This window comes from Anopheles stephensi, chromosome 2, assembly GCF_013141755.1.
Source record: "Anopheles stephensi strain Indian chromosome 2, UCI_ANSTEP_V1.0, whole genome shotgun sequence".
NCBI lineage: Eukaryota > Metazoa > Arthropoda > Insecta > Diptera > Culicidae > Anopheles > Anopheles stephensi.
In genome coordinates this window covers 9,739,926-9,753,163 of record NC_050202.1, presented here as the reverse complement: position 1 = coordinate 9,753,163, position 13,238 = coordinate 9,739,926, and the positions used below count along the sequence as shown (strand labels likewise).

The following is a 13,238-nucleotide window of genomic DNA, read 5'->3' as shown; positions in this document are numbered from 1 at the left end:
CTAGCGATTGAAACAAACAGTATTAATTTACATCAGCTCGGACTAAAGAACCCTCAGAGACATTCGTGATATTATGGCAAATAAAAATTAAATGCAACAACGAACATTTATTCTATGGCTTGGTTTAATGTTTCTGCTTTAAGGTGTATGGAAATCAGAACATTCACCTTAGCGTGATGTATGGTTGTTTATGATAACAATACGCTTACAGATTAATTAATTGTCTCAATATCCTAATATCATTCATTGGCTAGCCGTACACATCACTGCTGCTCTCCAAACCGTGCGTCGTATAAACACGGTTCCACATGGGCGATTGCTATCGTTTCATTATACAACACAATGATTATCAGTCCTTTCCGAGTTTCACAATTTCTACCACCGTTTCCTGTACATCAGCTCTGCATCTTGCCCCGACATGCTTTCCCACAACCTCTTCAATACTTCCTGATTCTGATTTGTAATACTTTAAGCTGATACCCCAGCACACTCCCACCATTACGATAACGTCCCCCAAACGAACGAACGGGAACCGAAGTGAGTCGCTACAACGGACAGTGACATAAGCGTGATTATTGTTCTGTAAACTCTAGTTTAGTACTTTGTGTTCCTCTAGCCGTATGTTCGCACTAGGTGCAGTTTATGTACAAAACCGGGATATAGGTTGATAGGTGTCTGTGTCGTCCTTCAGCTCAAAGTTAGTAAAAAATAAAACCGGAGCTGCCTTCTTACTGGAGCTGATATTTTTCCATCTCGAGCAGCTGATCGTACAGATTGTCCTGGTTCGGTAGGAAGCCAACGATGAGCCAACCAAAGATGGCACCTACACTCCGTGCGATGGAAAGCGCATTCCAGATGCTCAGCACCTTGTTCGTTTCCTGAAGCATCGAGAGCTTTTGTTAGCGAAAATTCCGATGTTCTGCTACGAGGACACTGAGCACACCGGTACTTACCAGTTCCTCCTCCCAGACGGTAACATTTAGCGTGGAAGTAACGTAGAGCCGTTCGTCCATCGTGCCAGCCGATAGACTCAGTATGATCGTCATCACGTAGATCATGATGATGAAGATAGAGCGAAAGGAAATGTTCGTATCACCACTGTACGCTATATCCATCCTGCGGGTTGAGTAAGTAATCGGATTAGTGCACCGCGGCGTCAAAGCACGTGCCCTTCTTGCACTTACCGATCGAATATCGAAACCATACAAACGATGGCCAAGCAGTAGAACGTATTGGCGTACACCTCGGCAAAGGCTGAGTAATGGCGTATCGAGGCATCCACCCAGTCGTACGGTTTGGTCGTACAGATCAGCAGTAGATGGGCGAAGGCCAACCCTCCAAGCAGCCCGTGACAGACGGTCGATAGCAGATGCCAGACTCGTTGCACCGCACAGGAGAGATGTACCGAGGTGTTTATTGTGTGGCTGTAAGAAAGAAGAGGTGACGTGTTAGCAACAATGGAAGATCCCCGGTGGCCGTTGCTCTTACCTATTGCTTTCCGGATCTCCACCGATTAGTGCCCTAGACTTATGATAGGAGTAGGTATTGTCAACTGGTCGATAACCGCTAGCAGTCTGTATGTACATCTTATCGATACGCGTGGCCGCTGCTTCGGTCGTTGGCGAAACGACCGGCGTGAAGGGATTGTAGATCTCACCATGGTAGCTCATAAGATCGTCGGCTGAAAGGAGTGCAGAACCAAAGCAGAAGCAAATTCGTTAAACAACTCATTACAATAAGCTTAAAGAGATATTCCACCCAAATCTGCAGTAAGACAAAAAAACGCACACATCAATGCCTCCACCATAAGTAATCTCCATCTTCTCCAAGATACGCACTAAGCTCATTCAACAGTTACTTAGTACCTGCCCAAGGTTTACCCAACGCGGTGCGACGATTAACTTCTTGGAAGCCAAAATCCTTTTAAAACCCGAGCCAGCTTTTGTGCATGAAACCGCAACAAACACAGAAGCACATTAGCGCTCAGCACATTTTGCGTCTTTGCCGAGTTTGCCGCGATAATCCCATTTTCCCTGTGCCTCCCGGCAACAGCAACGACTGACAGCCAGAGAAAAGCGACACACATCTCCACCGGCATTAATTACCTCCACCGGAGCGACCATGCTCACGTGGCGACGTCTTGGGAACGTGTAATCAAGGGCGCGTGTACCGTCCAGGAACCATCCTATCATTACGACCACCTCCGTTCACCGAGTTTCCTCACCCGAAGATGTGCTGGCGTCAGATCATTATTTTTCCTGCGAATCTCTAGCGCACTGCCCGCCGCCACACCCTTCCATTGCATGCCGCCATCTTCCCGGTCGGTCGATGCTTACTTCGATTGCAGCTCTAAATGTCAACCGGCTGCCTTCCGAGAGCAAAACAGCAAGAGCTTGTAAAGGTCACCGAAAGGGGCTAAAGTTCAAGGAACACAGTTATCATGGCGTTTGTGTTTTTTCTTTCTTTCCTGATTTTGGGTGAAGATTGTATGGGGGGGATGGTAGGATGAGTTAGATAAGGCGTAAGTTACTACAGCAGAAGCGATTACACATATATGCCAACTGAGTGCCAACAAGGCGAGCCACATCCTGCCTCGTTTGTGTATGTGTGTGTGTGTCAAAACCGATCGGGACCCTTGTTCACCAGGAAGAGCAAAAGGTCAGACCCAGTCCTCCCGGTTGGGGAAGATGGCGGTCGTTGAGTACCGTTGCTGATTTTGAAGTTGCGAACGAAACGAACGAATGCTCCACCCGCTAGGATCAAATGTTAAAGTCAATAAAGTAGTCCGGTAGATTTATGGAGCATCGTCACACGGCACGAACCGGTTGAATCATTTAAAAGCGACAGCCCTAATAATAACCAACAACAGAAAAAATCCCTACGAAAAGCTTAAAAAGGATCGTCACGCCTCACGTTTTATTTATCTCGCAGCAAAGCAAAACACAGGACCAACCCTAACCGACAGTTCCAAGAAACACCTCAGGGGTTTCATTTGCCATCAGGCCACCGTCTAGTAGGTGGTGTGGGCTTTGTTGCTTTTAGACACAACATCTTATCGACTTTTCCTTTCCAACTAGCCATTAATTTGAGGTTTCGTTTCGTTACTCTATTTTTTTTCTCTGCTACTCCCCCATCAAAAGATCGTCTCCCGCACGGAAAAAAGGAGCTCGAACTGCTTGAAGTAGCAATCCGGGTGGCAGATGCTAAATTTGGACACAATGGTCTGATTCTCTCTGTTCTAGGGTAGGGTAGAATTTAGGTAGCTGGTCGGCCGCACCCCGTTGTGGGTGCGGGCAGGGTTGCAGAAAGGACAAGCTGAAAGCGACACAATAATATTGATAAAACCCTACCACACCGAAAGGGCGGCGTGTGACGTCATTGCGCCCAAGCCGTGCCGAGTGCTGAAAGGATAGCCGGCAACCAATACCCCTAGCCCGAATACGCGCACACCAGCACACCCGACAACCCGGATTTTCACGATTCCGCCCACGGCCCAAAGCGTCACGTCCAAGCAGCAGCAGCAGCAGCAGATCCTGCTGAGGAATGACGCAAAAAGGAAGAACATGGGATTTCGATCTGCGTGTTTCGCATTCTGGCAGAGTAAAGCGAGAGCGAGAGAACCGAACCGAGAGCGAGAAAGCAAAGAGAGCGAGAGAGCGCGAGAATGGTTGATTTGAAAATCCACAGGATTAACATTTTCCTATCGATTTGCTGCCCGAAAGTGCCGCACCGACATCATCACCCAGCACCGGTTTTGCCGGTTCGGGGGGCTTTCGCGTGTCCCGATACCTACTGCATATTTCGAAGAAGCATCATCACATTCCGAAGGTGATGTGATTGAAAATGGTGATTTTTTTTTTGTCGGGGAAAAAAAGGAACGAATTTCGCGTACATAGCCGCAAAACGTCTGCTGTCAATTTCGCGTCATGTCTGCCCGATTTTTTGTAACCTTTTCTGTATGTCAAATTGTGTTACGTGACGGTGAAGGTGAGCTAATAGCTCTGCCCAAAACTTCGGCAACTGGCTGTAAGCGTTGCTTCTTAATCTAATAAGCAGTCTGTTACGTGTTTTGGGTTGAAGAAGGTTAAGGAATCCTTACAAGACCGCCATTTTTTACGCATTAAATCTGCGGGGAAATTTTACTAATCGGTCCATCAAATCCCTCCTCAAATCCCTCCCTACTACGCGTAAAGAGCGAGCGAGCTTATTAATAGCTTTCCAAGAAGCTTCTGCAGCTTCAACTTTACTCTGGTTCTTTGTGTGTGTGTGTTTGTGGATATCTCCCAATAACCTTAGGAAACTTCCAACCAAGGTTCTAAACGGACACCCACACGCGCCGTTGTGTTCGTGTCTGTGTGTGCGCGCCGTAGAAAATCGAAACCTGCCGCCAACTCTCGGACGACACCCGACAATATTCCAGCGAAATATCCCTTGGCAACCGGGCGGCTGCTTCTGCCTAGAGTAAATATAGGTCCGAACGGTCGTCCGAAAGTTCTAAATTTAGCTCACGCAACCTTGCTGACGCCGCACAAATCAAACATCCAGCAACCCCCAGCAGCGGCGACCCATGTTTTCCGGGTTTCGTTACGGGAGAAACGAAACGGGGCAACAACAACAACAAAAACTGAACACCTACCGTTGGTCCTGCCACCCGCCCGATCCGGTTGCAGCTGGTGAAGTTTACGCTCCCGCTGAGATTTCGTTTTCCGGTGTACCCGCCGATCCTCCAGATGTTCCGGTATCTCCAGATCGCCCGACAGGGACGCATCGTTAAAGTCCGAACACTGTTTCAGGTATCGCATCAGCGTTTCGTTCGCCTGGCGCACCTCCATCTCGCCTGCGGCTAGAATTTTGCGCTCCCGACGCCTCCGGGACTCCGATTTGCTGCGCTTCCGGCGTGGGCTTTTCTCGAGGCTGCTCCGGCTACGGGTGCTGCGTTGGGCGGGACTTTTCTGCGGATCGGACAGCGATTGTACCTTCAGCTGACGGTCCATGTAGCCCAGGATGCCCTTCTGCAGCTTGTCATCGGTTGGGCCCGGTACTGTGCCGATGGTAGCTAACCCGCTGGCAAGATCTACGGTAACTACCTCCACGGTGCCGTCCACACTGACCGGAGCATCTAGCTCCGTGGTCACCATGGCGGGTGAGTTGCTGCGCGGTGTCTGGGACATCCGGGCCGGACCACTGTCCCCGCTGGCACTGTAGTGGTAGTGCTGGGTCGGTACCGAGGTGCCTGTGGCGCTGCTGCTCGCATTTGTCGTGGTGCTGCCACCGCTGTGCTCCGGCGTATCCGGACGCCGGACCGAGCGAACTACGGTGGAGGATCTATTTTTAGAACCGCTCGCTACCGCCAACTCCTGGTCGGCGGATGGCGCGGGTCCATCGTCGATCCCGCGCACTTCCGTCTGCTCCAGCTGCTCGAGCCGCTGAGGTGTTGCGCTGCGGCGTGCCCGAGAACTACGGTGCCTCGAGCTCGCCTTGGTCTGATGTACGCGAGCCGTCGTCTCCATTGCCAGGCCACGGCGGGTGTGTGTGTGTTTGTGTAGCTAGAAACACTTCCGCACACTGACCACAACAAACACTCGTTTCGTGAGGGAAGGAGCGCGGAGGGGTGGTGCTGGGGATGGAAAACTGTGTCACGACACGTCACCACAGGCACGCACACTCACACTAAGGACAGTTAAACACGGGAACAGGTGCGTGAACAGGTGCGTCTTTTGCGGAGGTATTGGAGTAGGCACGGGTTTTCTCAATATCTAGGACAACATTCGTACTCCCGGCCCAGGACACAGTCACATCACTGGATCAGCGCCCACACACACACGCACACTTTAAGGACCACAGGGAAATAGAAGGGAAGGAAACCTCAATCTGTCCGTCCTGAAGGCGCGCACTTGAGTGTAGCCCGTAACCACGTCGGTGCGCTACCGGACTCGTCGAACGACTGGGGAGTCGTGCCTGCATCTGGCCAGCAATCAGCTCACCAAGGGAGAAAATGGATATGGATCTCCTGTTGCGATTCTTACCAACAGTAGCCACGCACGTACATATTCGGTGTGGTGGTCCTGCCGCCGTCGTGTCTCGCAGCGTGTGCAACTATTGCGTAGTGCGAGACTTCGGATTGCCAGTTGCCTGTTGGGAACGTTCGGATGGCCATGCGCACTCGCATCCTTGCAAAGGGCGCTATCGATCCGCGTGCCTACTGGTGATGGTGGGCAGAAACGAAAACACTTGCCACCTCTGCAACTTCCACCAGACACCCACAGGCGTTTTTTTTTCTGGTGGGCAAGGAAAGGACATCAACGGTGGTGACGTTTCAAAATAATGTAAGTTGCTCGATTGAGGGGAAACGCACAGCACAACAACCGATCGAAGTTACCCAACGTTTTGTAACTGTTTTGCCTTACCGACGACGGGTGTTACTATGGAGCATGACAACGCGTTCCACTGCTGACGATGATGATGGACAGGTTACTACGAGCTGGGTTGTTGTTGATTCACCCAGTTCTGTCTTTCGAGACGGAATTTATGAGGGGTGGAAAGCAATATCCCTCAGCATTCTCTGTGGTTAATGTGTAGGTCCTGTAACAGCGTAAGTCCTCGGCCTCGAGAAGAACCCTCATACGTAATCGTGTTACGGCTTGTTTATCTTCTATTTTTAAAGAGAACACAAACATACACACAATTATGAACCCTTGAATGCGGACGATGAAGTGTCAATTTGCCGTCAGCACATAGTAGCCGGACCGTGTCCCACACTGCTGACTTCCCATTCCCCTTTTCGTAGTAAAGATCCTGACTGTGCACCAGGCTTACTGTGAGCTGGTACGCGTGTCCACACTATGCATGTATGTGTTTGTAAGTCCCCCGAACCGAATGAATGAACCGTAGTAAAAACCGGAGAGTTGCTTCATTCTCCGCTCTTGCATCGTCAGCCCTGCACGCGTTACCCTGCACGTGGTTGTCCTCGCTCTTGGACGGCTCCTCATTCAACAGTGGCCCGAAGCGAGAAGGTGGTAGCATAATGGCATCAGAGATGCAGCATGCAGAACGCTGAGACGCGTTCTCTCGTCCTTATGACGTCAACTTCGGCTGATGACGTCAATCGCAGGACGTGACCGCGACACGCTCAATCGTTCAAACAGCCACAAGTTTGCCGCTTCGTACATGTACATGTACGTTTTGCATGGTTGCGCCGGGAGGAAGCGAACTCTCGGAGCACAAGGCGGTGCGAGCGAGCAGAGATCCATTTGGCCAGGATTTTCTTGGTTTTTCGTGCCAAACCGTGTGAACTTTATGCCAACTCACCCACGCTGCCGCCGTGTTGAATCATTTTCACACTGCGGCAAAACGTGTGCGAATGTGCGCGCGTGTGTATGTGCGCATTAGCATTGGCCGGCAGGAACGCCGGTGGCAGTAATGGTTAAAAGAACCCAATAAGGAGATTGAAAAGCGAGAGGGAAAAAAATGTCTGACCAGTGAAGAAAATGTTTCAGTTATAAAGGTTTTTTTAATATTTTTATAACAAAACTCATTCCAAAAAAGCATTAGAAAACAGCTCTTACACTACTTCTTGGACAGGAACTCGCGCATGTACTGGTTAACCACGTCCGGTTTGTGCTGCTGCAGGAAATGGTCCACACCGGGCACAATTCGGAACTCCAGATTTTCAAACTCTTGCTGCATCAGCGGTCCCGTTTCCTTCGAGATGTAAAGGTCATTCTCGCCGAGAAGATACAGCCCCGGCGCATACGTGCTCGGTTTGGGCGGTGTTAGCTTTCTCGTGAAGAATCGGAAATTCTCACGGTAGTAGTTGATCGGGTACGTCATACCGTTCGGTTTGGAGAAGGTGTACTTGAACGCTTCGACCACCTCCGGACCGCCGTGCTCTTTGAAGATCACCTTGAAGATGTGGAAGTCCATCATGCGTACGAAGAACTCCGGTAGCCAGGGCATTTGGTAGAAGAAGATGTACCTAGAAATGGATAGAGGATTGGATTGGATTATAGTACACTGAACTGATGTCTGGGCGGTGTCAACACTTACCAAGACATTTTGAACTGTTCTTTGCTGGTGGAGAAAAGCTTACGAGCTACCTTCTGGGACGGAGCATCCATCATGATGTACCGCTCGATCATGTCCATGTGCTTCGTTATAAAGTGCCATCCAATCACTGCACCCCAGTCGTGTGCAACGAGAGTAAACTTTTGGCGTCCTAAGAGCATTGGAAGGAATATCGTTAACGGGTTTTTAAAAGACCCTGATCGATCTTGTAACTATAAAACGATTTTACGATACAGTTGACCTAGAACTGTCAGACGCATACCCGCAGGTGCAGCTCACGTCACGAGCGGCTGTCTGCATCAGTACTGTTTTGAAGATCGGCTAAGATCGTTGCTCATACCTAAAGCAATGTCTGACGACCTTGGTGACAAACTTTGTGCCGATAAAACTTCCGTCCACGGTGGGTTGGGGAGACTAAGTTAATCGATAGTTAACCCAAGGAACCATCACTCATCCATCAACCTTATCGCTTACAGTGCCTGACGCACTGCAATGCATCCACCGCGTAGCTAAATCGGTTCGGCATTCAAATACGTGAAGGTGAAGGTTAAATCTATCAATTTTATCTCGTTGAACGAATAAAAATGGGTTACGCAGTTTAAAACCCCTTTTCTGGTTTGAGATGAATCATTAGCTGCTCGGGGTAATGTTGTAATGTTTGTACTCTTGCTGACCACAAGTTTGCCTTCCCAATTGTTGTGTCTCTTTTAACCGCCTTTTGCTAAACATGCGTGCGTGTGGAATGTAAACAAAAACCTTCCAAATTGTCACACCTTTGCGGTGTTACCGAGACCCCAAAAACGAATGCCGGTTTCCAAATAATAGCAATGGGGGAAGAAAAAGCAATAAATGAACATCATCACTGTTGACAGTTGCATAATTCGTCTTCCCCAATGTCACCGCTGCGGACGTACGCAACGTAAACAAACTCTTCCCGATCGGTCCAATCGCTGACTGCGCACCGCGATCCATTTGTCACCCAATAGCAACAACAGTCACGACGCCGTATTTCACAACGCAAGATCTCAGCCAATCAGCATAAAAGTGGGGTGGAAGCAACCCAGCAATGATCAGCGGAAGCGGCTGGGCGCGTTATTATCTACGATGCTCGCCGCTTATCTCGATTTCTTCCTTAGGTCTGAAATCACTCATAGCACGCCTGTCATGCATTACCGGCGTGAACTTTGTACAGGTATCGTCAATCACTTAGCGCCTATTGCCGGCTACCGGCAGGCTGTACACACACACACACACACACACACGCTTACCTAATGCTCGCACCAGGCACCGTATGTCCTCGGTCATGTTGTCGATTCGGTAGGCATACCGGTACTCAGGCTTTTCGGTTTCACCGTAGCCACGCATATCCAACGCCACAACCCTGGAAAATTGTTGAGAAAAGCCAGCATTAGGAAATGTATCTCACAAACTGGATCACACGCTCTTACCAGTAATCCTTGGAGAACTCCTTCAGCTGATAGCGCCACGAGTACCAAAACTCGGGGAACCCGTGCACGAACACCATGAGCGGCTTCGAACGATCCCCATTTTCCACGTAATGTATCCGGATGCCCTGCAAAGTACAGCACACGTTACACCGGATTACTGCACTACTCTCCAAGATCACCCTCACTTACGTTCGCATTCTGATACTTGTCCACACCGTACTCGTGGTTCTTCAAGCAGTCGGGCGCAACCTGACGTTCCTTGCGGACCCAAAATCTAGTGTACGGCTTCGTCACGAACAGCACCAGAATGCCGAACAGCACGCGCAAACTGTAGAACAGACAGAGCGCGTACGACACCGCGAACTGGATCGATTCCCGGATGTAGTATTGGACCATGGTGAGGTTTTGTTTTCCCCCGTTGGGATGGGTCCCGCGTATCATTCGCTCGCGCAAGCGCGAACTGCTGCTCCTGGTGTGTGAGGTGTACACGGCGGACCTCGACGACGCACTGACGGTGTCACGATCGATAGCGACGCGCTTCTCCACCGGCTGCCGGAGTGGAGTTTGCGCGACGACCGTGCGATAAGCTTAGGTTGGTCGACCGCGTGTACCCGTGGGGAGTGTACGCGCAGTGAAGTAAAATAGCAATGTACAGTGGGGTGCAGCTGTTGTGGTACACAGTTTACTTAAAATCGCTTATAATTATTTAAAATAAATTTTTAAAGCATAGATTCCTCTTCGGCTTGGACTACTGCTTTATTACATTTATTTTAATTTACTATTGAAAGTATAAGAAATTTAATTTTATTTTTAGTTAAAAATTGCCTACCAAAAACTGGTTCTAATACTTATCGTTTTAATATCATTCCCAAAATTCTTTCACCTTATTAATATCAATTTAAAATGAAAGTGTGTAATGAATGTTGTTCGTCACTGTACGCTTCCACTCACAGTCACATACACCACAAACGTACTTTTTATCAATTGCTGTACTGTGGTTAATGGGAGGCAGATTCACGCCGTCACTCTTTGTTCCCCGGGCACAAACGACATTACAACTCCGCGTCATCTCCAGCCGCAATGCTTCCGCGGGAAGATAATTATGGTGCTCGCGGTCAGCAGCATCATACTCATGACGGTAAGCATGATTGTAATATCGTGACCTCACGTTAGAGATGCCCGCAACGGTACATCTCGATCGCGATCGTAGCGAAGTGAGCTGATCGATTGCAGCTATGGACTGGGAAAAAAAGGGCAAAATATAGCTGAAAAAGCAAAATTAGCCAGCGCATGCGGATAGAATTGCCTTTGTGGTTCAAAAAAATTGATTGGATGTAAGCTAGAAAGCTTTGAAGGAGCTGCGATCAACAAGAGATATTGACATTGATCGTTTCCTCCAGCTTCCCAACGGGAGTAAGAAAATAAATATTAACATAATTGAGAAACTCGCTGCGGGGCTATCTAGCAACAGAAAGAGATTTCTGAGCAAATGTTGAATCTAAATGTTTGTACAGCCGGTGTGTGTTCTTTATAGTGCTGCAATCGCCAATATCACCAGCGCTTATACACGTTGACCTGCCAATAATCAGAACTAGCTTTGGAAGGCATAAATGCATGCCATTTGCTGTATATTTTTCTCTATCCTTATGTTTTGATCGTTCCGTTTACAATCATTCTGCCACCCTTGAGTTTGTTTTCATTCACCACCTTCAGCTTCTTCAGATACGCTATAAACACATCCGAATCGAGTGGTCCAATCTTTCGGTCCAGTCGCTCCAATGCCCAACGGAACCCATCCTTCCCGGTGGCAATGAACGACAGTGTCACGAGCTTGTAAGTTGCCTTTTTGCTTAACGGCTCGTACTTGGTACCGTCGGCCAGGTTGCGCACCTCGATCGAGAGCACCCGATTGTACGGTGCTCGATCGAGATCTGCCACGACTCGCAATCCGGACACTTGGGCAACGTTCATCCGCTTCACGCTGTCCCACACGATCGAGTGCTCGATGATGTTCCACAGTGCATCGCCGCGTAGCGTCACTAGATCGACCGTGTTCGAGAATGGGCTCGCACCGATTGCTTCCTCGTTGGTAATAACTGTCAACCACCAAGGAAATACCAAGGAAATATTTCAAATGGCCGTTTGAAAGGTTTCACAACCCTGCAAATACTTACATCCTCTAGGTATTGGAGCACGGAAGTTGCCGGCATTAATAACCGCTACCGGGTGGAACGTTTCGTTGGTGTAGTAATCGGCAATCGCATCCGCCACCAAGCTGCCCAAGTTACACTCCCTTAGACGACAGGTGTCCTGCACAAGATCGACCGTCGTTTCGGCAATTTTGGTTGCTCCGTAAGATTCCACCTGCTTGCGGTACGGTTCCAGAACTTTTAACGCCCAACGACTCTGCGGTACTCGGTTCGATTGGTACACCGGGAATCCATCCCAGTGTTTCACTTCTCCGTCCCGATTGAAATAAACCGTCAAACGGCCTACGTACTTACCGTAGGCGTAAGCTTGCACAATCAGTATCTAAAGAGTTAGTTGTAACGTATTAGTATGTTGGAATCTTTGGAGCGAGTCCCATCTGGTGTTGACCCAGTACCTTACGTCCATTCTTATTCTCCACAACTACTGGATAATCGCCCAGAATGTTGTCCAACTTGCTGTGCGGCACCGGGCTGGAACCGTGCGGGAAAAGAAACGAATGTGAATGTCCTCCGACGATCACGTCCACATGATCGCCCGCCTCCTGCGCAATCCGTTTATCAACCTCCAGCCCACAGTGTGACAGTACCAGTATGATGTTCACACCCCGTTGCTTCAGGGCTTGCGATTCGTTGCGCACCGTGGCGACGGAATCGGCAAATGTGATGCTTTCCGTTTTGGAGAGTTCCTATGAAGGGGAGAGCTTTTGAAGCCATTTACTGACAGCTACAGATATCCGAAAACTCACGTGAGTGTTATCAGCTGTCACCCCAATAATGCCTATCGAACGTCCATCCCGCTCCAGGATCACCGTGCGTGGCAGGTCCGGGAAAGGATCTTTCGAACGGATAAGGTTCGACGCTAATGTTGGAATCTTTTCCTCCGCAAGAGCCATCAGGTAGGGTCGTAACCCTTGCAGCCCATCATCGAACTCATGGTTTCCGAGCGTCTATTGAAACATGGCGGGCATTACAGGAAAATCGATTCACGATCGTTAGCCAGCTTACCATCGCATCTGGATGTAACAGCTTCATGAATCGTGCCACCACTCGCCAACGGTGATAGTTGTACCAGATCGTTCCCTGGTAGTTATCGCCGACATTGAAGAAGACTGGGTTCGGATGCTTCTTTCTTAGCTTTTGTACGGTGTGAAAAACGCGCGCTATACCGGCAATGCAGCTGTCAGCCCCGCTTTCCTTACACTTGGACGATCTCTCGGAAGTTTCCGCAAATCTGGTGTGAAGCCATCGTCACTATTAGCGCTAAAGTACCCTGCCACTTTGACTGATCGTCTCTCACAATTACCTTGCATGAAGATCGTTCATATGAATGATCGTGAGTGGAAACAGCTCGTTCAGCCTACCGAGATTGCTTGGCAAGTTATCCGTCGCATGACACTGTAGCGTCGCTACCAAAGCCCACACCACTGCGGTCGTCACACTGATCAGCAAAGCTTTCCCCATTACTTTGTGGCGCCGGTGTTGATTATTACCCTCTCCATGGTGCGGTGTGAACAGC

General features: G+C 49.3%; 3 protein-coding genes across 3 annotated transcripts; all 3 read right to left on the bottom strand.

Annotated features, from left to right (window-relative positions):
- Window positions 1-106: 106 nt before the first annotated feature.
- On the bottom strand, window positions 107-6,715 carry LOC118503837. Its single transcript, XM_036037546.1, has 5 exons — window positions 4,637-6,715; window positions 1,489-1,681; window positions 1,185-1,424; window positions 954-1,116; window positions 107-878 (listed from the first exon to the last, which is right to left on the bottom strand). The coding sequence occupies exons 1-5, from the start codon at window positions 5,508-5,510 to the stop codon at window positions 729-731; spliced, it is 1,620 nt and encodes a 539-aa protein (XP_035893439.1). The 5' UTR covers window positions 5,511-6,715; the 3' UTR covers window positions 107-728.
- Window positions 6,716-7,512: 797 nt separating this feature from the next.
- LOC118503841 (epoxide hydrolase 3-like) lies at window positions 7,513-10,150 on the bottom strand. The gene is made up of 5 exons (XM_036037549.1): window positions 9,702-10,150; window positions 9,513-9,637; window positions 9,333-9,445; window positions 8,047-8,215; window positions 7,513-7,975 (listed from the first exon to the last, which is right to left on the bottom strand). Exons 1-5 carry the CDS (start codon window positions 9,951-9,953, stop codon window positions 7,567-7,569), a joined length of 1,068 nt encoding a protein of 355 aa, XP_035893442.1. The 5' UTR covers window positions 9,954-10,150; the 3' UTR covers window positions 7,513-7,566.
- A 956-nt stretch (window positions 10,151-11,106) lies between these two features.
- LOC118503836 (apyrase-like) lies at window positions 11,107-13,228 on the bottom strand. Its single transcript, XM_036037545.1, has 6 exons — window positions 13,026-13,228; window positions 12,728-12,953; window positions 12,469-12,669; window positions 12,118-12,408; window positions 11,687-12,044; window positions 11,107-11,608 (listed from the first exon to the last, which is right to left on the bottom strand). The coding sequence occupies exons 1-6, from the start codon at window positions 13,181-13,183 to the stop codon at window positions 11,157-11,159; spliced, it is 1,686 nt and encodes a 561-aa protein (XP_035893438.1). The 5' UTR covers window positions 13,184-13,228; the 3' UTR covers window positions 11,107-11,156.
- Between the last annotated feature and the right edge of the window lie 10 nt (window positions 13,229-13,238).